Source organism: Esox lucius, chromosome 5, assembly GCF_011004845.1.
Source record: "Esox lucius isolate fEsoLuc1 chromosome 5, fEsoLuc1.pri, whole genome shotgun sequence".
NCBI classification, from domain to species: Eukaryota; Metazoa; Chordata; class Actinopteri; order Esociformes; family Esocidae; genus Esox; species Esox lucius.
The window spans coordinates 1708381-1735690 of NC_047573.1; the positions used below are offsets into that span (position 1 = coordinate 1708381).

The window sequence follows — 27310 nt, forward strand, 5'->3', positions numbered from 1 at the left end:
CCTCCCTCTGTTTCCTCACCTCCCCCCTCTGTTTCCTCACCTCCTTCCTCTGTTTCATCACCTCCTTCCTCTGTTTCCTGACATTCCCCCTCTTTTTCCTCACATGGTTTCTACGTGTTTCTCCTTGTCTCCCTTCCTGTGTCTTTTCTCTCCTTCTGTTTCTCCCTGTATCACTTCTCTCTCCCTGGTTTGTTCTCATGTCTTCATGTTTTTCCCTGGGTCTCTCCTTGTCTCTTCCTGATCTCTCCCTGGTATCTCCCCTTTTCTCTCCCTGGTGTCTCCATGGTCTCTCAGTTCAGGTCTCTCACATAAGGTCAAAGGTGCTTTTGGTATGGGAAATGTTTAAATTAACAACAACAATAAACAAGAAAAAACAAGTGAAACAAGATGAAGACCCTTTATGACACTGTACAAATAGTAGAATGTAGAAATGATGATGGTCGTGGGGGAGGGTGGTCAGATATAGATGACATTAATATTGGCATTTGAGAGACACTTATTGAGCGTTTCCTGTGACAACAGGCCATACATTTGGCTGCTGTGGTTTTCACTGGGCTTATCCTGCCTAACAGATAGGAGTTTGGCAAAATTGAGATTTCTGTTCGAAATTCTCTGTGGGTTTGAGGGGAAATTAAGGGACTTAAGTTTCACTTACTGTATCTGGTGGTACATTTGGAAGGAGGTCAGAAAGTGCTGCTCAAACCGAGTACCTCATTTTGTGGGTAGTGGACATATTCTGTCTTCTGTGGAGGGGCTGGTCTGTCTATGGTAGCCTGTCATGACAGCAAGGCCAAGCTCTTTGATTTTGTCTATAGTAGCCAGTCACGACAGCAACGCCAAGCTCTGAGTCTGTCTATGCTAGCCTGTCACGACGGCAACCCCAAGCTCTGAGTCTGTCTATGCTAGCCTGTCACGACGGCAACCCCAAGCTCTGAGTCTGTCTATGCTAGCCTGTCACGACAGCAATGCCAAGCTCTGATTCTGTCTATGCTAGCCTGTCACGACAGCAACCCCAAGCTCTGAGTCTGTCTATGCTAGCCTGTCACGACAGCAACGCCAAGCTCTGAGTTTGTCTATGAGAGCCTGTCACGACAGCAACGCCAAGCTCTGAGTCTGTCTATGCTAGCCTGTCACGACGGCAACCCCAAGCTCTGAGTCTGTCTATGCTAGCCTGTCACGACGGCAACCCCAAGCTCTGAGTCTGTCTATGCTAGCCTGTCACGACAGCAATGCCAAGCTCTGATTCTGTCTATGCTAGCCTGTCACGACAGCAACCCCAAGCTCTGAGTCTGTCTATGCTAGCCTGTCACGACAGCAACGCCAAGCTCTGAGTTTGTCTATGAGAGCCTGTCACGACAGCAACGCCACGCTCTGATTCTGTCTATGCTAGCCTGTCACGACAGCAACGCCAAGCTCTGAGTTTGTCTATGCTAGCCTGTCACGACAGCAACGCCAAGCTCTGAGTCTGTCTATGCTAGCCTGTCACGACAGCAACGCCAAGCTCTGATTCTGTCTATGAGAGCCTGTCACAACAAAGTAGAGTGCTCTGAGTCTGTACATAGTCAAAACTTTGACCAATGATTGTGGTCAGGTATTCCTACAGTGTACTCCATTAAATACCTGAAGTTATCTTGATGATGGTCCATAACACCATGTGTGTTTTTGCTGCAAACGTTATATATATAGTATTTACCAAAGAAGGTAAATTTGTCCCCAGCCCTGTGTCCCCCTAACCCTCATCCCTCTGTCTCTTTGTCCCCAGCCCTGTGTCTCCCTAGCCCTCATTCCCTGTCTGTTCTTTCCTGTCTCTTCTTCCCTCTGTCTCTTTTCTGTCTCTCCTTCCCCCTCTGTCTCTCCTTTCTTTCTCTCCTTTCCTCTCTGTCCCTCCTTCTCCCCCGTCTCCTTCCCCCTCTGTTTGTCCTTCCCTCTCTGTCTCTTGGTCTTTCTGTGTTTGGATGGTGGTGAGACAGGAACAGAGACCGTTCTAGATCCAGAGTTTCCCAGGGAAACACCCAATGCATCTTTGTTGCTTTTTCTTTCAAGTACATTTTCAAACAGTTTTTATACATACTAAACAGTGTAGAAATACATTTCAAGGCATTGCGATGCAAATGATCATACCCACATCTTCCTCTAAGAATGGTTGTTGACTTGTGTGTGTAGATATTGTCTACGTGAGGGGGATGTCTTCCTACGTAGGGTTGGAATAAAGACAGAGAAACTGATCCGAACAGATCACACGCTGTTAGCTTTAACACAAAGAGCACTCTGTTAAGGAGAAACTTCCTGTGTGAGAGGGGGGAGAGGAGAGAGGGAGGGACGAGGAGAGGAGAGGAGAGAGGATTCCTTCCTGTTAGTAGCCAGTTGGTACACTGTAGTACAGACTGCTGAGATCAAAGGGTCAGGAGGTCAAGAGCGGAGAGGATGGGATGCTCTAAGGGGTTGCCTCATCTTTGGTCTTCCCTGGCTGAGTTCATTCCTCTGACAGAAGAGCCTAAACATCCAACATACTCTGCCTTTAAACTGCCATTGTATTGATAAAATAAAACTGCTAAAATACAATGCTTTTTGACAGTGACACTTCTCTTTGGCTCTGTAGTCTAGTACTTTCAATTGGAAATTATGATACAATGAATATGGGTTTAAAGTACAGACTGTCAGCTTTAATAATAATATATTTTATGATACATTTAGAAATTACAGCGTGTTCTGATCATAGTCCCTTCATTTTAGGATGCCAAGACTATTTGAACAGATTAAAATTATGCTCAGTAAAGTAGTCAGGATTTGCCTGCAAATCTTTTGAATGCAATGACTGCCTGAAGTCTGCAGCCCTTCGCCAGGCACTGTGTCTTCCCTGGTGATTCTCTAAATGGCATCTACTGCAGCCATCTTCACTTCCTGTTTGCCGTCAGTCTTGTCTTCAGCATGTGACAATCAGGGGATTTACTTGGCCATTCAAGAACATTTTCTGGCCCTAAAAACCTCCGTGGTAGCATCATCAATGAAGACAAGTGAACCAGTTCCAGTGGCAGCCATAAATGCTTGAAACACAACTCCAGCTACAAACATATTTCTGCACACTGACAGTCTAGAATGAAGTCTACATACCTTTACTCCGCACTACTTTTAAACCATTCTCAGGTTACTTGTCATCATACCTTTAAACCACTCCCAAGTTTCTCATCAACCTACCTTTAAACCACTCCCATGTTTCTTATGAACCTACCTTTAAACCAATCCCAGGTTTTTCGTCAACTTACCTTTAAACCACTCCCAGGTTTCTTATGAACCTACCTTTAAATCACTCCCAGGTTTCTCATCAACCTACTTTTAAACCACTCCCAAGTTTTTCCATCAACCTACCTTTAAACCACTCCCATGTTTCTCATGAGCCTACCTTTAAACCACTCCCAGGTTTCTTATGAACCTACCTTTAAACCACTCCCATGTTTCTCATGAGCCTACCTTTAAACCACTCCCATGTTTCTTATGAACCTACCTTTAAACCACTCCCAGGTTTCTTATGAACCTACCTTTAAACCACTCCCATGTTTCTCATTAACCTACCTTTAAACCACTCCCAGGTTTCTCATCAACCTACCTTTAAACCACTCCCAGGTTTCTCATCAACCTGCCTTTAAACCAATCCCAGGTTTCTCATCAACCTACCTTTAAACCACTCCCAGGTTCCTCATCAACCTACCTTTAAACCACTCCCAGGTTTCTCATCAACCTGCCTTTAAACCACTCCCATGTTTCTTATGATCCTACCTTTAAACCACTCCCATGTTTCTTATGAACCTACCTTTATACCACTCCCAAGTTTTTTATGAACCTACCTTTAAACCACTCCCAGGTTTCTTATGAACCTACCTTTAAACCACTCCCAGGTTTCTCATCAACCTACCTTTTAAACCACTCCCAGGTTTCTTATGAACCTACCTTTAAACCACTCCCAAGTTTTTCCATCAACCTACCTTTAAACCACTCCCATGTTTCTCATGAGCCTACCTTTAAACCACTCCCAAGTTTTTCCATCAACCTACCTTTAAACCACTCCCATGTTTCTCATGAGCCTACCTTTAAACCACTCCCATGTTTCTTATGAACCTACCTTTAAACCACTCCCAGGTTTCTTATGAACCTACCTTTAAACCACTCCCATGTTTCTTATGAACCTACCTTTAAACCACTCCCAAGTTTTTTATGAACCTACCTTTAAATCACTCCCATGTTTCTTATGAACCTACCTTTAAACCACTCCCAGGTTTCTTATAAACCTACCTTTAAACCACTCCCAGGTTTCTTATGATCCTACCTTTAAACCACTCCCATGTTTCTTATGAACCTACCTTTAAACCACTCCCAAGTTTTTTATGAACCTACCTTTAAACCACTCACAGGTTTCTTATGAACCTACCTTTAAACCACTCCCAGGTTTCTCATCAACCTACCTTTTAAACCACTCCCAGGTTTCTTATGAACCTACTTTTAAACCACTCCCAGGTTTCTCATCAACCTACCTTTAAACCACTCCCAGGTTTCTCATCAACCTGCCTTTAAACCACTCCCAGGTTTCTCATCAACCTACCTTTAAACCACTCCCATGTTTCTTATGAACCTACCTTTAAACCACTCCCATGTTTCTTATGAACCTACCTTTAAACCACTCCCAAGTTTCTCATCAACCTACCTTTAAACCACTCCCAGGTTTCTTATAAACCTACCTTTAAACCACTCCCAGGTTTCTTATGAACCTACCTTTAAACCACTCCCAAGTTTTTCCATCAACCTACCTTTAAACCACTCCCATGTTTCTCATGAGCCTACCTTTAAACCACTCCCAAGTTTTTCCATCAACCTACCTTTAAACCACTCCCATGTTTCTCATGAGCCTACCTTTAAACCACTCCCATGTTTCTTATGAACCTACCTTTAAACCACTCCCAGGTTTCTTATGAACCTACCTTTAAACCACTCCCATGTTTCTTATGAACCTACCTTTAAACCACTCCCAAGTTTTTTATGAACCTACCTTTAAATCACTCCCATGTTTCTTATGAACCTACCTTTAAACCACTCCCAGGTTTCTTATAAACCTACCTTTAAACCACTCCCAGGTTTCTTATGATCCTACCTTTAAACCACTCCCATGTTTCTTATGAACCTACCTTTAAACCACTCCCAAGTTTTTTATGAACCTACCTTTAAACCACTCAGAGGTTTCTTATGAACCTACCTTTAAACCACTCCCAGGTTTCTCATCAACCTACCTTTTAAACCACTCCCAGGTTTCTTATGAACCTACTTTTAAACCACTCCCAGGTTTCTCATCAACCTACCTTTAAACCACTCCCAGGTTTCTCATCAACCTGCCTTTAAACCACTCCCAGGTTTCTCATCAACCTACCTTTAAACCACTCCCATGTTTCTTATGAACCTACCTTTAAACCACTCCCATGTTTCTTATGAACCTACCTTTAAACCACTCCCAAGTTTCTCATCAACCTACCTTTAAACCACTCCCAGGTTTCTTATAAACCTACCTTTAAACCACTCCCAGGTTTCTTATGAACCTACCTTTAAACCACTCCCAAGTTTTTCCATCAACCTACCTTTAAACCACTCCCATGTTTCTCATGAGCCTACCTTTAAACCACTCCCAGGTTTCTCATCAACCTACCTTTAAACCACTCCCAGGTTTTTTAATGAACTTACCTTTAAACCACTCCCAGGTTTCTCATGAACCTACCTTTAAACCACTCCCAGGTTTCTCATGAACCTACCTTTAAACCACTCCCATGTTTCTCATGAACCTACCTTTAAACCACTCCCATGTTTCTCATGAACCTACCTTTAAACCACTTCCAGGTTTCTCATGAACCTACCTTTAAACCACTCCCAGGTTTCTCATCAACCTACCTTTAAACCACTCCCAGGTTTCTCATCAACCTACCTTTAAACCACTCCCAGGTTTCTCATCAACCTGCCTTTAAACCACTCCCATGTTTCTTATAAACCTACCTTTAAACCACTCCCAGGTTCCTTGTCAAATATTGTGTGGGGCAGTGATGTTCTAACATTAGTTGAGTGCAGTGGGATCCAGGCCGTGAAATGCTTCCCATTCAAGTGTGCTCAACAGCCCAGCGGTATCTTTCTCAGGGTCCTCGTGCTTTCAGCTCTGGGCACTGAAAGACAGCAAGCTTCACCCTGAACTTCTAACGTACAGACAGCGATGTCTCCTTTTCTCAGTACTGTTTCATACTAAACCCACCACAGAGGGTCATGGGATAGTCATTAGGGCCCTGCATTTTGTTCCCCTGTCCTGATAAGACTCTTGGCTTACTTTTTCTTTCTGATGTGATAAGAGATGTTATCTACCCACATGACGTCATCTCGGAGTAATTGTCACGAACTGCATTACAGTTGGCACAGATCTGGGATTGGGGTAGATATTACCCAGACCCAGTGATAACCTCCATCCCTCCTTATGGAATCAGTTTGGGCTAAAGTGACTGGTGCTTGATCCAAACTCTGGTTGATTACTGTCTGGGCTTCATCCCACCCTTCCTCTCATCCCCTCATCCCCTCACCTCAACCTAATTTCCATTTCACTGCAGCCTTATTTAAATGTAATCAAAACATACCTTCAACACCAATGACCTTTTAATATTATATTATAATACATCTAATGAAGAACTATTATTAATATTATAATAATACACCTAATGAGGAACTATTATTAATATTATATTATAATACACCTAATGATATACTATTATTATATTATAATACACCTAATGAAGAACTATTATTAATATTATATTATAATACACCTAATGATTAACTATTATTATATTATAATACACCTAATGATTAACTATTATTAGTATTATAATACACCTAATGAAGAAATATTATTAATATTATATTATAAAACACCTAATGATTAACTATTATTAGTATTATAATACACCTAATGAAGAAATATTATTAATATTATATTATAAAACACCTAATGATTAACTATTATTAATATTATATTGTAATACACCTAATGATTAACTACTATTTGTTCTTGACTCCATCCATCTCTTCCCTTTTTTTTGGTATCCATTTGGTAACTTGTGGCTGCAACACAGCTGGACATTGATGGTGCTGTTGGTTTTGGCTCTGTACACCAATACATTGAAATTTAAATGAAACAATGACTAAAAGATTGAAGTGCAGAGTGTCCGCTTTCATTACAGCTCTTTTTGTACCTAGTCCCCCATTTCTGGGGAATGTCCAGCTCCAATTCTAATTCACCCTCAAATTAAATAACAATAACATTTTTGTTTGCTGTGGAACCACTCCTTCCAGATGATCCCAGACATTGTTTGCTCTGTCTCTCTCTGTCTTTTTGTCTCCCTCTTCCTAAACCTATTTCCCATTTTCTCTCATTCTCTCTCACCCTCTCTACCCTCCTCTCTCCCTCTTTCTATTTCTTCCTCCCCTCTCTCTCCTTTCTCTAGAATGCATCGGAGCAGAGCACCAAGTCCCAGTATTTTTCCAGGCCTGCAGTGAAGAGAAGTGCCGAACTGAACTCCTCCACAGCAGTGAAGAGAAGTGCCCTCCACAAATTGTGAGTTAGAATGACAGGACAATGTACAGAAAATGTACCGACAATGTACAGACCCACACATATCATTATACTCCGTCATACTACAGGTCATGTCACTCAGATGTAACCAGAGCACTGAGTCTGACTCATCATCTGTTTGTTCAGAGTCAAACAGGCCAGCGTGCAGAAGCCCCGGGACCAGATCCAAGCCCAACTCTGCCTCCAGGACCAATCAACTGGGTCAGCCTTTAGGGAGCAGAGCCCCGACCAGAGACTATGCCTTGGAGAGCAGATATCTGTCAGCTGTCAGCTCAGTCAGGACACCTGCCAGGTGGAGCTCCCCCAGCCCAGGACACCAGCAGGTGACCCCCCAGGACGGAATCATGGAGTGGGTGTAGGGGGGCTCAGGCAGACTAAGGGAAAGCTTAGTGTTGACCTCAGAAACATTAGTCAGAACCGTCTATCCCAGACCCATCCCCATGACCTCTTCCAGGGGGCCTCTGTGTCCCTCATCCTACCAAACCAGCTCGTGGGTTGGAGACCCAAACCTAGCACTGTCCCAGTGGGTGACCTTCCTCAACCCCCTCTTCCCAGTGCCAAGACAGTGTTCCCAGTGGATGACCTTCCTCAACCCCATCTGCCCAGTGCCAAGACAGTGTTCCCAGTGGATGACCTTCCTCAACCCCCTCTGCCCAGTGCCAAGACAGTGTTCCCAGTGGATGACCTTCCTCAACCCCCTCTGCCCAGTGCCAAGACAGTGTTCCCAGTGGATGACCTTCCTCAACCCCCTCTGCCCAGTGCCAAGACAGTGTTCCCAGTGGATGACCTTCCTCAACCCCCTCTGCCCAGTGCCAAGACAGTGTTCCCAGTGGATGACCTTCCTCAACCCCCTCTGCCCAGTGCCAATACAGTGTTCCCTGGAAGTCTTCCAGTAGCTGGTTTCTCTAGTACAGAGCTCTTAACACAAACGCGCTCAGCTATGCCTTCCAAACATAACCCTCTTTCTCCTCATCTCTCTCTGTCACCTCCTCATCCTCCTCGGGTTAAACCCAGCGCCACGGCAGAGTCCAAGGCTTTCCCAGCCTCCGTTGAAGCCACAGCCGTCTACTCCCCGGACCCACAGCAGAACCGGTCCCAAACCACAGTGGAAGTGGAGCTGCTTACTCCAGGGAAACAGGCCCAGAGGCTCCCCTGTCTTCACATGGAGCAGACGAACCAAAACAGCCCCGCCGCAAGTCTGAGAGGCCCATCCGTCAAACCACCCGTGGAGGCGGGCCCAGACACACCAGCACCCTGCTCTGCTGGTTCTACATCCTCCAGAGGCAGAGAGGAAGATGGAGAGGAGAAAAGAGGAGTTAAGAAGAGGAGAGAGATGGGGATGGAGGGGAAAGTGGCCAGACCATCCAGATTACGACGACCGAAGAAGTGAGAAGAGGGGAGAGGAGAGGGGGGAGAGAGAATGGGGGGGGGGGGGGTGAGGAGAGAGGAGAGAAGGTGAGGGAGAGAGGAGAGAGAAGGAAGGGGAGAGCTGGTTTCAGTAAAAGTGTCTGACGCCACACAGATACAGATCATATTGTGGCAGCTCAATGTTTACACGTCCTATTCCAACAACAATGACCCTGTCACACGCCCGCAGATGGGGATATACCCACACTCCAACACCGCCTGACAATACTTATCACAGCGCTGTGGGAACACTTATGGGTTGAGACTTACAAGGTCACTGTCACGAAGGGGTCCAAGGTCAATGCAAGTATTGCATTCCACATGACACCCCCATTGACCATAGACCCCAGTGAATTGGGGGCCAGATCAGTTTCAGGATCCATACTGCAGTAGCATATCAGAATGACATCATCATTTCTCTCTGAACCTTTAATGCTTTTGTGGTCAAAATGTCACACTATTCTGTACATGGTGCACTAATTTCCCTATGGGCCCTGGTTAATGGTAGAGCACCATGAAGGGATTAGGATGCTAGTTGTTCTGCATTTGAAATACTCTAGCCTCTCCTGTTCTGTCCCCCCTCTTCACCCTGCCCCTGTCTCTCGTTCTGTCCCTTCTTCACCCTGCCCCTGTCTCTCGTTCTGTCCCTTCTTCACCCTGCCCCTGTCTCCCGTTCTGTCCCTTCTTCACCCTGCCCCTGTCTCTCGTTCTGTCCCCCCTTCTTCACCCTGCCCCTGTCTCTCGTTCTGTCCCCCCTTCTTCACCCTGCCCCTGTCTCCCGTTCTGTCCCCCCTCTTCACCCTGCCCCTGTCTCCCGTTCTGTCCCCCCTCTTCACCCTGCCCCTGTCTCCCGTTCTGTCCCCCCTCTTCACCCTGCCCCTGTCTCCCGTTCTGTCCCCCCCCTCTTCACCCTGCCCCTGTCTCCCGTTCTGTCCCCCCTTCTTCACCCTGCCCCTGTCTCCCGTTCTGTCCCCCCCTCTTCACCCTGCCCCTGTCTCTCGTTCTGTCCCTTCTTCACCCTGCCCCTGTCTCTCGTTCTGTCCCTTCTTCACCCTGCCCCTGTCTCCCGTTCTGTCCCTTCTTCACCCTGCCCCTGTCTCTCGTTCTGTCCCCCCTTCTTCACCCTGCCCCTGTCTCTCGTTCTGTCCCCCCTTCTTCACCCTGCCCCTGTCTCCCGTTCTGTCCCTTCTTCACCCTGCCCCTGTCTCCCGTTCTGTCCCCCCTCTTCACCCTGCCCCTGTCTCCCGTTCTGTCCCCCCTCTTCACCCTGCCCCTGTCTCCCGTTCTGTTCCCCCCCTCTTCACCCTGCCCCTGTCTCCCGTTCTGTCCCCCCTCTTCACCCTGCCCCTGTCTCCCGTTCTGTCCCCCCCTCTTCACCCTGCCCCTGTCTCCCGTTCTGTCCCCCCTCTTCACCCTGCCCCTGTCTCCCGTTCTGTCCCCCCTCTTCACCCTGCCCCTGTCTCCCGTTCTGTCCCTTCTTCACCCTGCCCCTGTCTCTCGTTCTGTCCCTTCTTCACCCTCTACTACAGCTAACAGAGAACCAAACCCTCTAGGCTTGTCCCACACGTTCCAGCATAGCGCTGTCTGTTTGTCACTCTCACTTTTTTTAAATCATTTTTTATTTATTTTATTGCTATGTATACATAATTTTCTTTTTAAATTTTTTAAATTCCCTGCACCCTGTGAGAAAGTTCTGTGTCTTTATAAAAACACAACAACAGACCAGTTTTTGTCATATCCCGGTGGTCTGTATTAGAACCTGTCACATCCCGGTGGTCTGTATTAGAACCTGTCACATCCCGGTGGTCTGTATTAGTACCTGTCACATCCCGGTGGTCTGTATTAGTACCTGTCACATCCCGGTGGTCTGTATTAGTACCTGTAACATCCCGGTGGTCTGTATTAATACCTGTCACATCCCGGTGGTCTGTATTAGTACCTGTCACATCCCGGTGGTCTGTATTAGAACCTGTCACATCCCGGTGGTCTGTATTAGAACCTGTCACATCCCGGTGGTCTGTATTAGAACTTGTCACATCCCGGTGGTCTGTATTAGAACCTGTCACATCCCAGTGGTCTGTATTAGAACCTGTCACATCCCGGTGGTCTGTATTAGAACCTGTCACATCCCGGTGGTCTGTATTCGAACCTGTCACATCCTGGTGGTCTGTATTTGAACCTGTCACATTGGTGGTCTGTATTAGAACCTGCCACATCCTTGTGGTCTGTATTGGAATATTTTGTTATTCATGAATAAATATATAAATATATCTGGGAATCATATTAATAGACAAGTGAGCTATGCGTCCTTTTGGTGTTGGTGAGTCAATGGAAGATTTAAAAGTTTTCATCTAAAACAGAGTTTACAGTACAGTTTGCAAAAGTTTTTAAACCCCTGACCAATTCTCTCCTTTTACTGAATGTTTGGACATTTTATGTTAGATTTTTTATTTTAAGAATGACCATAAAATATAAATATGCTATGGTTATATTGGCTTTATTTAGGGAATTATGCAGACTTGTGAGAGAAGGCCCAGAGAAGCCAACAATCACTTTGAAGGAGCAGAGTTAATTGTCTGGGAATAGATTTAATACCAGCTGCAAATACTGTCAGCTGATGAAAGGAAGATTATAGTGGTTGGTTAGTATGACTGTACTTGCCTTGTTTACACTTGGCCCTGATCTTCTATGATCATTCAAACTAAGAAGATTTGATCACAGTCAGATCACACTGCATTTTTAATCATCTACACATGTCGAACAGTGTGAGTACAATCACAATTTGTGGACATGATAAAGGTCACATTAGTGCTGGGTAAAAACAGGATTACAACTGACCACTCCTTGTAAATGAAGGAATGTAGCAAACAATCAGTCTTCTATGTTTAATAAGCACATTTACAAATACCGGAATGGTGCGGCTAATGGTAAAGAACAACATCTGTTTCAGACAGAATGCTGCTACAGTAACACATTGAGTGCAGCAACTGAAGGCTGTTAAGAGCTTAAAAGGTGATTTACAGTTTAGCTTGGTTTGCATTCATACCTCACAACCATCACTGACTACATCTCCCTCAAAGGCCACGTGTCTGATTCAGCCACAGTTACACAGGGTGTCCCCCAGGGCTCTGTTCTGGGGTCCCTACTCTTCAGATTATACATCCTCTCCATGGGTCATGTCCTCAGTCATTTCAACCTTGCAGAGACACTCCAACCAACCTCAGCACCTAATCTCTCACCAGCCCTTCCTTGGCCCACATTGAATCCTTCCTTTCAGAAATAAATAACTGGTGCATGTGAACAAGCTCCACAGTGATACAACAGTTATCCTACTTGTAAACTCCAAATCCATCCTCGCCCAGACTGGCAACTTCACTCTTACTGTTGATGACATCGCTGTCTCCCCTTCACCTCGTGCACAACCTGGGATCATCTTGTACTCCCCCCTCTCCTTCTGTCACCACATACGACTGTTAAATCCTCCCACGTCCACAACATTGCCCCTCCAGACCTTTCTGACCTTCTCCCCTTACCATCCCTCACCATGTTTCCCTACAGACCCCCCCACCATCCCTCACCCACTTCCCCTAAAGACCTCCTCACCATCCCTCACCCACTTCCCCTAAAGACCTCCTCACCATCCCTCACCCACTTCCCCTAAAGACCTCCTCACCATCCCTCACCCACTTCCCCTAAAGACCTCCTCACCATCCCTCACCCACTTCCCCTAAAGACCTCCTCACCATGAGGATTAGCACCTCTAAATCTGAGGCCATGGTTCTCAGCAGGAAACCGATGGAGTGCCAACTCCGGGTAGGGAATGAGGCATAACCCCAAGTAAAGGAGTTCAAGTATCTCAGGGTCTTGTTCGCGAGTGAGGGGACAATGGAGCGGGAGATTGGCCGGAGAATCGGAGCAGCGGGAGCGGTATTGCATTCGCTTTATCGTACCGTTGTGACGAAAAGAGAGCTGAGCCGGAAGGCTCAGGCCAGTGTCGATTATATTTCGACACTGGCCTGGGAACGCCTCGGGATCCCCCAGTCAGAGCTGGCAAATGTGGCTCAGGAAAGGGAAGTTTGGGGTCCCCTGCTGGAGCTGCTGCCCCGTGACCTGATACCGGATAAGCGAATGAAGAAGAGATGAGATATTAGTATTTTTAAGATAATGGTTTATGAGTGGTGAGAGAATACGTTGTCTATATGTATTTACCTTTATTTAGATATTTCTTAAGAACAAGTAATATTTAACAATTAACATGATAAAACTATATTGTTAAATTATCTATTATCTACAGTTGTGTTTAGCCCCTGGCAAACCAAATAACATCCAATCCAGTGTTCTCACACTACAATTCATTGTTTTAACTTTGATATGTAATGTGAGATACTCTGGAAGTTGGAAGTTTCTACAGTAATGCTTTGTAAATAATGCCTTCCATTTACAGTCCCATCCCACCTTTTAATGATCATAAAACGGAAGGTGAGAGTGAAAGACTGTGTCTAAGATATGGCTTCTACAGAACAACACCTTTAAGATTGGCATCAAGAGAGCTGTAATCCCAGTCAAAGTCTGGAAACAAAATGTACTTTTTAGTGGTGAGGTGAGCATGTAGACGAATGCTAAGAAGAAGAAGGATTAGGACCAAACAGCTGAGTAATGATTAAACATTCTTCATAAAGAGCTGCCCCCAACCCTTCATTTGGCCCTAAACATTCCCTACTTGGTTAACCAATGCTCAGCTCAATATTGGAGCTGAGCATTGTGGGATTGTTGACGTGCTGTATGCTGCATGCTATTACCTACCTGCCAAATGAATTTACTCTATATAAACTAATTGGTTAAATTCTACTTTAAGAGTTTACCAAAACAATATTTTTATCTGTTCACCTTTTACCCAACTTTTCTAAACCGGAACTCTATTTGGACATAATTAACAGAACTACTCACCCCTGAACACCCGAAGCTAAGTACCATCAGGGGCAACTGCTCATTAGGGGCAGGTGCCCACCTGTTGTCAACAAAGAACTGCCACAAAATTGCTATTTTTATTTCCCGAAGATTACTTCCTATAATTTATTATCTATGAATATAGCTTCCTAAATTGCATATCATTTGTGTTAGGATTTTATTTCATGTTCATTGGTCCCTGCCTTGCGTCAGACTGCGTTCTGCCGATTCGAGTTCACAGTAGTAGGCCACAGGCTAAGCGTGACTTTGGGGCTAGCCCCTCTCTCACAATGCAATGTACATTGTACGTGTGAAAATATTAATATGCATGCTCAGAATGTTAGTGTGATCAATGTAGATCACACAAATTTGATGCCAAGTGGGGCTGACAGCTGGTAGCCCCACCACCGGGTAATTTCATATTTCAGCCCTGATTGTCTTTCTGGCGCCAACATTAGTCGGCAAGAAAAGCGAGGAGGGTAGATTGTCACACACGCCAGATAACTTGAGAAAATTAATAGTGGATTTCATACTCGAGCACCGGTTTGAAACCCTTAATTTGGAGGAGAAACTTGAAGTAAAGCGACTTGGTGCCCATCAGCCACGGGATATTGTCATCCCTCAAACTGCTGGTAAAAGTAACCGCAGGTTTAACGTGGAGTGTTTTTTGAAGAAAATGTGGCTAACGGTTAGCATACAAAAGATGGCACTCTTCTGTTTTCCATGTCTGCTATTTGGTGGAGATGGTACTTGGTCGAGGACGGGTTACAAAGATTTGAAACATCTTTCTGAGAGGATTGCAAAACATGAAAGCAGCCAGAGTTATCTGGACAATGCTGTGAAATTGGGCTTACTTGGAAGGGTAAATGTCGCAGCCCAAGTTGACAGTGCATACAGGCACTCCATTGAGCAGCATAACAAACAGGTGGAGGAAAACAGGTACGTTCTCAGTCGGATCATAACATATTAAACTGTGTGGAAAATGTGAAACCGCATTGTGGGGGCATGATGAGTCTGTGGTTTTTGGAGTTTGTAGAAGTAAAAGATAAAACTGGACTCGGCCTCTGTAATTGCATCAAGGGTGTGCTGGAACCACTGAAGCTGGGAGAAAAGCTGATCACTCAGACTTGATGATGGTACTGCTGTAATGAGTGGAAACGTCCGAGGGGTAAAGACGCTAATGAAAGAGACATAACCACATGCCCAGTTTGTTCACTGCAGCAACTTTGTTCAACAAGGAGCATCCTGAAGGTGTTTTTTTCAGATTTAACTGCTTTTGCCAACTTTTTCTCTAGCGCTCCAAAACATGTTGCGGCACTTGCTGAGGTAACACAGAGACACATTCCAAGGCCACCCTCTGTATAATGGAACTGCAGTTTGGGAAAATCGCACTGCTCCTGTGTATGGAGGACAACTCCAGGACCAAGCCTGTCTGCAGCCGCTGGAATTATTTTTCTTCATTATGCCAGAAGTTTATGTTTTATACAACACTCTGCAAAAATGGATCATCGATGCATCTGGGATTAGCAGTACACTCACCCGTTTCAAGGAGAATGTCCAGAATATGTGGAAGCAAACTGATGAATGGGCTGCCACCATTCACGATGGAACAGACGAGCCAGGCCAACGAGTAACCAACACAGCGCCGGTGATGAAGGAGGCATGCGACACAGTCATCTCCCAGGTGGAGTAGAGGTTTTCACAAAGTGACCACCTGATCTCTATAAAGCTAGTTGACAGCTCGCTCTTCCCACCATTTCTCCTGTCATTCCCTACATCTGAGCTTGACTGTGCGGTGAAACTATGGCCTCTAGGAAACAAGGAAAAGTTGAAGTCTGAGCTGACCACTCTGTACCGCCACACTGAGCTTCACACTGGTAAGACGGCCCTGTCTCTGTTAAGATCCATCCATGAGAACAACCTAGAGGAGCTTTTTGCTGAGGCCGTCACTCTGCTAAAAATTGTCATAACACCACCTTCACTCGCAATACCATGGGACAGCTGTGACTCAACTGTGACTCCTGCCTTTATGGTGCTGGTCTGTGCATTGGTCATATTTTTGTGCTGGATCGATTGATATAGATGGTGACGAGTGTCAATGTGTCCATGCTTATCTTTTAAGGTTGTTATCATAGAATGGATCTGTATCCCTAAAAAGTTGTCTTTCGGCTTTGTTGTGGTCTTCATATGGGAAAGGTCCAATGACCTTCTTCAAAAAGCCTTTGAAGCCATAATTGACTCACTGGGTTTTATCCAACATGTGTCAGGTCCAACACACTGCAACAATCATACTTTAGATTTAGCGAAAGTGGCACTCCAAGTTGGAAGTATTCAGACTAACCTGGATAGACAGTACACTACAATACCGAAAAACACTCACATCTGCTCAATCAGCTTATTTCTCCAACCTGATTGAGGTGAACAAAAACAATCCATAATGTATATTCGATACAGTTGCAAAGTTAACAAAAAAGCAACACTTGTTTCCCACTCAGTTGTTTCCCAACAACTGAGTGGCTTCCTGAAGACAAATAACATTTATGAAATGCTCCAGTCCAGTTTCAGATCCCATCATAGTACTGAGACTGCACTCGTGAAGGTAACAAATGACCTTCTAATGGCCTCAGACAAAGGTTCTGCATCCGTCCTGTTGCTTGATCTTAGTGCTGCTTTTTACACTATTAATCACTCCCTTCTCTTAGAGAGACTGGAAACCTATATTGGGCTACGTGGATGTTCTAGCCTGGTTTAAATCTTATTTATCTGAAAGATATCAGGTTGTTAATGTGGATGGCATATCCTCTGACAAGTCAAAGGTATGTTTTGGTGTTCCTCAAGGCTCGGTTCTGGGCCCAACATTGTTCTCACTATATATGCTGCCTCTGGGTGATGTTATCCGGAATCACAATGTCAATTTTCACTGTTATGCTGATGACACATAGTTATATATTTCAATGAAGCATGGAGAAGCCACTAAATTAGCTACTTCGGAAGCATGCGTTTCAGATATTAGGAAGTGGGTGACAGAGAACATCTTGCTCTTAAACTCAAGAAAAACAGAAATGCTTGTTTTAGGATCCAAGAAACAAAGAGTTTGTTAGCAGATCTCACTGTGAACCTTGAAGGCTGAATGGTCGTATCTCAAAAAACTGTTAGAAACCTCGCCGTTACCCCTGACCTCTCTTTTGATGAACATAGAAAATATGTCTCGAGTTGCTTATTTTCATCTTTGAAACATTGCAAAAATCTGAAACGTTCTATCAAAAACTGATGCAGAAAAACTAATCCATGCTTTTGTTACTTCTAGACTAGATTACTGCAATGCTTTTCTTTCCAGGTTACCCTGACAAATCAATAAATAAACTTCAATTAGTGCTGCACACGGCTGCTAGAATCCTAACTAGAACAAAAACATTTGAACATATTACTCCTGTACTAGCCTCTTTACACTGGCTGCCTGTTAGGGTTAGGGTTGATTTTAAGGTTTTATTGTTAACCTATAAATCAATACATGGACTTGCTTTTACTTACCTTGCTGAAATGATCCAGCCATATATACTTACACGTAACCTACAATCGCAAGATGCAGGCCCTTTAATTGTACCTAGAATTTCTAAACAAACAGCCAGAGGCAGGGCCTTCTCTCATTGAGCTCCACTACTGTGGAATGATTTGCCAATTAAGATTAGAAATGCAAACTCAGTGCAAACTTTCAAGTGTCTACCAAAGACTCATCTCTACAGCATGGTCTATGATTAAGTGTAGTCTGGCCCAGGGGTGTGAAGATGAATGAAAAGGCTTGTTACTGTCCACCCTTGCTGTCTTGCCAGGTGGACTCTCATCACCACTGGGATGCCCTCCCTCCAATGCCATTTGGGGGTGGAGTCACTGGCTTGTTGTTATCTCTCTGTTGCGCTCTTGTGTAATTGGGCCGTACTTTGCTGGCAATACTCGGCCCTCATTCATGGTGTTTGCGGTTGGTGGGTGTCCCTTTGGTTGATGCTTGGCAATGTGGGTGGATTGATTTCCTGCCTGTTTGGGCCCTGTCCGGGGCCTCCCCCAGATAGGGCCACAGTGTCACTGGACCCCCATGTTTCAGTCCCAAGGTCTTACACTGCTATGTTATTGTGCTGGGGGAGTAGGGTCAGTTCTCCTTCTCCACTATAAATCCTTGTAGATCTAAGAAATGCATTTTCAAAATGTTCCGTCTCCTGCCGTTTTAGGCTTTGGAGGACATGAAGTCCTGGCCCACACCTGAGGAGTACCTGGCTTGAAAGACCCATTGCTGTCCCTGTCCAAAGTCGTCCTGGTTGTGTTGCAGATCAAGACGATTCCTGACGATTTTAGCTGCCACTGTGCTGACACCTCCCCCATGTTGTCCCTGTCCTTGTCCATCTGGTCATGCTTCCGACCTGGACTTTTTAAATAGACTCTGGACTCAGGCCACATGCTTTATTAAATATTACTATTTGAACTCTTAATATGTTCACCTGGCAAAGCCAGAAGAAGACTGGTTACCCCTCTGAGCCTGGGTCCTCTCTAGATTTCTTCCTCAATTTTGGCCTTCTTAGGGAGTTTTTCCTAGCCACTGAAATTCAACACTACTGTTGTTTGCGCCTTGGGGTTTAAGGCCGGGTGTTTTGTAAAAGTACTTTGTGACAACTGCTGATGTAAAAAGGGCTTTATAAATACATTTGATTGATTCAACCACCCATTTCTCTAAATCTTGTTTTCCTCTTAACCTTTAATCCTTTAATGTGATTTTAGACTCTAACAATATTTTTCCTTCTTCTCCCTTTTCAGGAGCTCAGTTGCTATTGTTACCTGAGCTGGAGTAATTAGGTAGTTTCCTCTATCCAATTTTGTCCTTATGTTGACAAACAAAATAGAGGATTAGTGAAATTGACCCTGCATGGAATATATTTTACTTGCTAATGTTTTTATCAGATTATCAAGACTGTCCTCATGATAAAGTCATCAGATCTTGGCTTTAATCCTCTAAAACATCTCCTATTGGCCCTCTAAAATCTGCTTAGTTAAAGCTGGAATATGAAATGAGTGAAACTGTACATTTGGGATTATACAACCCAAGTCCCGTTTGTTCCCTGCTCGAATGTGCAGCATGTCTGGATCTTGTCAACATTCTGATTGTCAAAAAGTGTAAATTATAAAAATCGACATTGTGATCAGACCTCATAAGTGTAAACAGTCAGGAAGAATTATGTAAACAGGAGGTATAGAAAGGACTGAAGTTGTTACTACAAACAACCTGTTTTTTTTTACACTGCCTTTGTCATTTGCTCATTTGGTCCTAAATTGCCTTCTGTTTAAACAACTAACCAATAACACACATAGACCCTGATGCCCACATACATTGTCAATTTCGTTGCCTGAAAGTTCATAGGATAGAGAGGTCGGTGTAATCCTATGTCACCTAGTTCAAAAATAAGTGCATCAGTGCCTTAAGGCACTATCAAATTCAAATATCTTGATTTTAGTTCTAAACTGAAATGTAATTGACCCAAACCCTGTTGAAGATAATGGAGAATATTAAAAGCAGGCGATTTCATCTGGTCAGGGGTGATTTAGAGGAGGATAACTACAGCTTACAGGAATCACTAGCACACACATACTGTCCTCTCAGCGATAGTGATGGGATCCCACATTAGTGGGAGTCTAAAAGACCCACAGGGCAGCTCAAATGGCGCCCTATTTCAGACAGGTCTTGGTCACAGGTAGCACACTACATAGGGAAAAGAGTGCTCTCTTTGAAGCAGTAAACCCGTGTAGGTTTTTCCCAAATAAAATACTGGGTTTAAGTACTGCATAAAACCCCCGAAATCAAGGGTATGTACATTTTACAGAAGTGTGTGTGTGTGTGTTTGTATTTTGTAAACAGGTCCTGGATAAACATTCTGTATATGGTTGAACTCCACCCATTGACAATATTATCTAATTTCAATCATTCACCTTACATCTTTAACTCAGAACCAGACTCCTGAACAGTGACTGTTTAATTTCTCTTTTCATACAAAATATTTAATAAATATTGACTTTTTCCAACAAAATAATATTGCCAGGATTGCAACATCAACAAATGAAAAAATTATCAAGTTAACACAAATGGAAAAAAGGACAGGTAATTAATGTTGCCATGATCTCAAAGTCCCAACTGAGATTAAACAGGTCTTTCCTTAGGAGCCTCAATACTTAAACAACTGTGCATTTAAACAATGTGCATTCAAACAGAAACCAAAGAAGAATAGTATCCTGTAGTGCCTAGCAGAGCTTCCAGAAGAAAGTGGTATCTGATCTCAGCGTTTCCCAAACTCAGTCCCAGGGACCCTAAAGAGCACAATGTTTTTTGTCACAGCACAACACAGCAGAGTCAAATAAAGAAACAATTGAATATCTTTAATTCTGGCAATCAGCTGTGGAGCTAGTGCAAATGTATTTTATGTACAGAGAGTTTGGGAAACACTGCCTTAGCTTAGGTCGTTAGCGCAGGTCCCAGACCTGTGTCGTCATCCCGACAGGTGTAACAAAGAGTAGTCACAGCAACGGAGTTGTAAAGAGAGCGCAGCCATCTCCGGCACGCAGGATGTCCGGCTGATGTTAGCAGAACGGATCACTTCTGGTTTGACAGTGATGCGTGATTGTTGTGCGATTGGCCTTTCATTCAGAGCAATGGTTTTCAAATGTGATGCATGTTTTTGTGCTATGACTATGATGTACTGTAGACGCTTTATCGTTTATAACCCAAAACAACCATATATTTGTCATTTTATTTACCTCCCCATAAGCTGCAAACTTTTGGCAAAATGGATGCTGTAGAAAGATTTCAAAAAATCTGAAAATCATAAAAAATTAAAATAAAAACAATTCTTTCAGGCATGAAATGCCTATACTCTTTTCTTCCTCTCTGAAGTTTGGCATTTTGTGAAATAACAAACAAAAAATTGTCATCAGAAAAAGAAACTAAGCTTACAAAGCTATCAAAACCTTCAAAATCTAGAGACAGTACATATAAATAAAAAGGAATGATATCTTTAGGCTCTTGATTATGATTTAAGTTAATAAATCAAATATACACAATGATTAATAAAAAAAAATGTACATATATACAAGTTCTAAATCGACACTTAAATTCTTCATATTGCGACATCGACCCTGCCCGCCCCAAAGAAAAAAAAAAGATAATAAATAATAAAGTTGAATTTCTTTGTCTAATCGTTTGATGGTTGCTGTGAAGCTGAAAGGCACTCTCACAAACAGACAGAACTAGCTGTACACCAATCAGATAGAGAGACTATGCTATCGCTTTAGATTTCATTCTGACGGAGCTTAACTTAAAAATATATATATATATACACAAAAAAGGACTTATGCAATGACTATGCAGACTATGCATAACCAAATCAACAGGGACTAAAATGCATGTAGATGGTCTGTGTACATCCCAAATGCCCCCTACTCCCTTTATAGCACACTAATTCCAATCAAAGGCCTATGGGCCCAGGTCAAAATTAGTGCACAATAAAGCGGCAATAAATGTTGCAATGAAATTTTGAAATGTAAAAACGCAGCGCCTCTTCTCCAGTCAACCAGAGAAACGTTCTCGCCAGTGTACTCCAGCTAGTCCACACTTAAATTAACAGGCAGGGCATGCATTCCAAACTGCCCCCTACGTAGTACACAGGACCCATAGGGCCCTGGTCAAAGGAAGTGCACTATGCAGGGGAGTGGACACCCTCGGGATTCATTCTTTTCAAACGACAAAGCGTGTAGTCACAGAAACATGTTTAGGAACTACAAAACCCAGAAGACCCTGGGGCTCTTCACTAAGTTCAATGGTTGCACGGCAACACAGTATCAACACAACGCGTCAGTAAGCCACCGATCCGTCTGGGAGGACCACCACGTCCTGGAGGAAGAATTCTTTACACAGCATTGGCTTCCTGTTTCTACCATGTCACTTCCTGCTATACGATTCTGTTGAGGCTGTGCGCGGTCTCCAGAACCCTGTTGTCCTGTTTGTTAGTCCAGTTCGGGTGCTTGGAGCCGGGCTGAGTCAGCGTTCTGCTGTCCCGGTCACTAGGGCCGCCGGCCCGGAGACCTCCGTTCAGACTGCGGTCCTCCCGGTCCACCAGTGTGTATGCTGGCTGCTTGGCAGCGACCGTGAAGCGTGCTTTATTCCCCAGCTGTCTCTCCTTATCGCTGTCCTCGTCCCCCTCAGGAGAGGGCTGGTGTGTCCGAATCTTCGCGATGATGGAGTTCTTATCGTTCTCGTAGTCCTTGATGGCCATCGACGCGGTGAGACCGACGATGGCATGTTTCTCGTTGATGGGGTTCTTGATCTGGTTGAGCTGCTCGCGGACGTTGTTGGTCGTGTTGTCATCGGTCGCCGCAGATGACGAGGCTCCGTTGCCGCGAGCGCTGTGTTTCCGCCGGCGCCGAACGCAGTAGAGGAAGACAAGGAATAGTGCCAAGATCCACAACACGATGAAGACCGAAGACAGGAGCGGGACCAGATAGTCTGTGGAGGGAAAACACCAGACACTCAGGGTCAAATGTCAGCTGATCACACCACATCCTAGGCATACAAGTTGACACAGATGTTTGTTGCATGCCCTCAAGGCAGGTCACTCAGAAAAGGAGACGTTTCAAGAACGGTGCATTGGTTTTGCTAAATTATATGTTAACGAGTTTATCCGCCCACACCAAAAAAACATTCCAATCAAAGATCTTGAACAATGATTCACTCAAAGGTTCATCACCTCCTTGGGAGGGGGAGGTGACAGGACCTTCTAGTCCCAGAATGGGGTGGGGGGCATCTGGCAGCTTCAGAGAAGGAGCGTCTGTCAGTCGCCATGATATGATAAATGACCTCAACACAGGAGCCTCTCCTGGAAAATTCCCTCCTCCCTTCTCCCTAAACCTCGTTCTGCAGCCTCTCCCTAAACCTCGTTCTGCAGCCTCTCCCTCCCTCTGTCCACAGATCTGAGCCAGACCTCCAGTCACAGAGCACAGTGGTTCCAACCTCTCCACAGAATCAGACTCTGGCTCCAGATAAACACTGCTGGACCCTCACGGTCACGGTTCTCCTGGGCCAGCTGGCCAGACTCCCAAATTACATCATAAATGTAGGGCACTACTTTAGAGCCCCCAGGACGGTCACAGGATATTGCAGCATTGAGACACGGTCAGACGCTAAAGACCAGCCCGTTCCTAAGTGTTGTTGACCCCCTCTTCTTCAGTGGGCCCTGGTCCATCGTTACAAAGGTTCTAGCATAACTTGGTGCATGGCGCTTGGTGTGCGTGCGACATACCGGGCTGGCTCCGTTGCACTCGGACTTCAGCGATGGCTGTGATGATGCTGTTGTTGCCTTGGCGTTTAGACACTAGTTCCACAATCTGTTCTGTGATGTCCTTTATTGGGGATCGATCAGTCCTCTGGTCTTCTGTGTGCTGATGGGATAAACAACACGTCTTATACTGAACTGTTACAAGACAACAGGGTCTACAGTGGACTGGTTGAGATATATTAATGTAGAACCTGGTACTAGGTTAACAGGTTCTATGGACTGGCACCAGACTAAGTGGTTCTATTGTCTCCACTGCAGTCATGTGTTCTTTAATTGAAAGGCCCACCAGAACAACATGTCAACATAGCTAGATATCACCCGTGGACCAAACCAAACCTAAAGTCAACATAGCTAGATATCACCCGCAGACTAAACCAAACCTAAAGTCAACATAGCTAGATATCACCCCCGGACCAAACCAAACCTAAAGTCAACATAGCTAGATATCACCCGCGGACCAAACCTAAAGTCAACATAGCTAGATATCACCCCCGGACCAAACCAAACCTAAAGTCAACATAGCTAGATATCACCCGCGGACCAAACCTAAAGTCAACATAGCTAGATATCACCCGCGGACCAAACCTAAAGTCAACATAGCTAGATATCACCCGTGGACCAAACCTAAAGTCAACATAGCTAGATATCACCCGCGGACCAAACCTAAAGTCAACATAGCTAGATATCACCCGCGGACCGAACCTAAAGTCAACATAGCTAGGTATCACCCCCAGACAAAAACTAAATCTGTCATCTGAAACTAGTATCCTGGGAGAGATGTCTATTGGGGGGCTCTCTGCACATCTTGATACAATCCAAGATAATAGGAGCAGTTTTAGCTCTGTTATTATTGTTCATATATTGTCCTCTTTGCTGTGGCCTAGAAGGTAAAGTTACCCCTGATTTCTCAGATCTGTTCATGACCAACCCTAAATCCACCACACCACAACGTCCAATGAGTCAGCCAGGTGTAGCCAATCAGGACCCATTATCCAGGACAGGCCTTATTAAACATGGTCCAACACCAAAGTCAGGAATAGAATGACATTTGCAGAATATAATGTACAGTAGTTGATGTTTTTGTACAAACCAGTATATTATCCATTGCCCATAGGTCCCTTTGAACCCCAAACCCCTGACAGACACACAGAGACACAGAGAGCCTAGTCAGGTGGTGACTTACGATGCTGAGGTGGATCTCATTGCTGGCGGAGGTGGAGGGGTCACAGGTTATGGAAACAGAATACTCAGAGGACACATTCTGCACTATGTACAGATGTCGTAACTGCTTACACACAGCCTCTATACTGAGACCCTGGAGGGGGGAGAGAGGGGGGGAGAGAGAGGGGGGAGAGAGGGACAAACTGAAGTTAGAGCTGGGAAAGTGGTGCGTATAAAAGGCCCCTGGGAGACACAGCTTCTTCCTATTCATTGGCAGTGTGTTTTGGCTCCTGGTTTAGCATTAAGGAGTGGGACCACACAGCAGAATGCTGTCCCTCTCTGAATCTGTCATGCCTGTTAAGACGACTGATGAGGGCCTGTCATGGTAGTGACAACACCTCAGTTACAGCATGTGTGTGTGTGGATATATATCTTACAGTAATCCTACATTGCGGTCTCGTTTTAAGGGGATACTGAAGCATTAGCTCATCCGCTGAGCTGTTGTAGTTTGGTTTCAGACAAGGAACACCCAAAATTCCCTTTTTAGTTCTCTTTCCTGAATCTAAGCTGAATGGTCCCATCAAGAGCCAGTTGGATGTTGGACTGGAAAACGTTCCCTATTCGTCTGGGCAGAGCAGCCAGTTTAACTTAGATTCTCACTCCAAGGGTTGTGTGCCTGTGAGTAAGAGACAGTGTTCAGATCCTCATTCCACTTTGGACAGCTTGTCGTCACAACTGGTTGTTCACTGTGTTAAGAGTGTTTCTGCAGTGTCTGGGTGTGTTTCTGCAGTGTCTGGGTGTGTTTCTGCAGTGTCTGGGTGTGTTTCTGCAGTGTCTGGGTGTGTTTCTGCAGTGTCTGGGTGTGCTTGGCTGAAAAACCCCAGAAGCTCACCTTGGGCATGGTCTCCTTGGTGAATGTAAATGTAATGTTGGCACAGCTGTTGTCGTGGTAACCGGAGCTGGGCTGGCATTTGGTGGGGGGAGGAGGGGCAGAGGAGGGGTAGCACTCCCCCAGACCCAGACACGGCCGGACAAAACACTGCCCATCCCGGATTGGTACACAGTTCTGACCAGATGGACAACCGGACCCTCCTCCACGACCTTTGGCCCCGCTGCTGACCCGACACGACTTGGGTCCGCACCACATCTTCACAAAATGAAGAGACAGTCAATATCCAACGACAAAGACCGCCAACCCAACCTGGGTTCAAATGGTATTTCATTTCAAACATTGCCAGGGTCCAGTCGGCAGGTTCGCTATTCCACTGGTTCTCGCATGCACGCACACCATACACACGCACGCACACCATACACACGCACGCACACCATACACACGCACGCACACCATACACACGCACGCACACCATACACACACATGCACGCACACCATACACACACCTTAGTGCAGACGACCTTCTTGTTGAAACACTGGCAGGTGTTGCAGTCCTCGTCCCATTTACCTCCATCGGCAGTGAGACGGCCATTCACAGAGCATGGCCTTCTGGTTACTGTAACACAGAGACCCTGTTATCAGAATGGAGGCAGACAGAAGGAGGAGCGGGAGGAGTGGCCGTGGTGTGGGAGGTACCCACCTTCCTGACAGCGGGGGCCAGTCCTGTCTTGGGGACAGAGGCAGCGGTAGCCATTGATCTCGTCGATACAAGTCGAACCAGGAGCACAAGGAGACGACTGGCACTCATTGATATCTAACACACACACACACACGTTATGAAACATACTTTCAGTCAGGTGGGTACTAGTTACTACATTACTAGGAACATTATCAGATAGGATGAGGGCAGCGGGATGGATGGAGGATGAGAGCGGGATGGATGGAGGATGAGGGCGGCGGGAGGGAGGGATGGATGAGGGCGGCGGGAGGGAGGGATGGATGAGGGCGGCGGGAGGGAGGGATGGATGAGGGCGGCGGGAGGGAGGGATGGATGAGGGCGGCGGGAGGGAGGGATGGATGAGGGCGGCGGGATGGATGAGGGCTGCGGGAGGGAAGAAAGCAGTAGGTAGGACGAGGTCAGTAAGCCATTCCACATAGAACCCCTCTAGAACCTGGGCCCAGGATACCATTCTGACAGGATGTTCTGGTTAATACTCACTGATCCTACAGTCAGGCCCAGCAAAGCCCGGAGCGCACTCACAGCGATACCAGTTATCACCGTCCACACACGTTCCACTGTTATAACTGGAGAGAGGAGAAGAGGGATAGAGAAGGGGAGGGGGGAGGTCAGTTTTGGTTCAACATCAAACCATCTGAGACCCCAGGGACACCCTGTGGAGGCTGGTCAAGCTGTGTCTCAGACAGGGAACAGGGAGGGTTTGGGACATCAATGTTCACTATTATGTTACATTCTACTGAATCATTACATGGTGGAAATCCCCTTCCTTTAAACAGCAAATAGTATCCATGCCGTGTCCTGAAAACCAGTCTATCTCCTGTATAGTTCACAATAGGTCCTGGTCAGGATCAGTGAACTAGAGACTAGTGTTCCATTGAGGACTTGGTCTCTGAAGAGCTCTGGTCTCCATCTATTGACCAGATGAGAATTTATGTGATACTCAACAAGCTCCAACAACCTGCGGTCAAACACACATGATTGGACAGAGCACTGAGTGCAAACAGGCAGCTGGGTTAGGCTGTAAACACCAGAGAACTAACAGGGGACTGAGTTTCCCAGAGAATAAGAGAACCTGCAGACAGAATCTACTGAACACACCTCAGATCAAGCAAGTCAGACATTATCTGGGTTGGATTCATCTAGCCTGGTTCTAA

The 27310-nt window shown here is 45.3% G+C and overlaps 2 protein-coding genes across 2 annotated transcripts in view; one reads left to right on the forward strand and one right to left on the reverse strand.

Annotated features, from left to right (window-relative positions):
- Positions 1-9065, forward strand: part of slx4ip (SLX4 interacting protein) — a 62172-nt gene extending 53107 nt beyond the window's left edge. The window contains exons 7-8 of the mRNA XM_029119770.2: positions 7518-7627; positions 7772-9065. Coding sequence (XP_028975603.2) covers positions 7518-7627; positions 7772-9035 — 1374 coding nt within the window. The 3' untranslated portion in view covers positions 9036-9065. The remainder of the gene's footprint in view (positions 1-7517; positions 7628-7771) is intronic.
- Positions 9066-20686: 11621 nt separating this feature from the next.
- Positions 20687-27310, reverse strand: part of jag1b (jagged canonical Notch ligand 1b) — a 33994-nt gene continuing 27370 nt past the window's right edge. Inside the window, exons 20-26 of the mRNA XM_034292309.1 lie at positions 26637-26722; positions 26118-26231; positions 25924-26033; positions 25418-25672; positions 24548-24679; positions 23329-23467; positions 20687-22535 (exon numbers count right to left, since the gene is read on the reverse strand). Of these exons, the coding sequence (XP_034148200.1) occupies positions 21982-22535; positions 23329-23467; positions 24548-24679; positions 25418-25672; positions 25924-26033; positions 26118-26231; positions 26637-26722 (1390 nt within the window). The 3' untranslated portion in view covers positions 20687-21981. The remainder of the gene's footprint in view (positions 22536-23328; positions 23468-24547; positions 24680-25417; positions 25673-25923; positions 26034-26117; positions 26232-26636; positions 26723-27310) is intronic.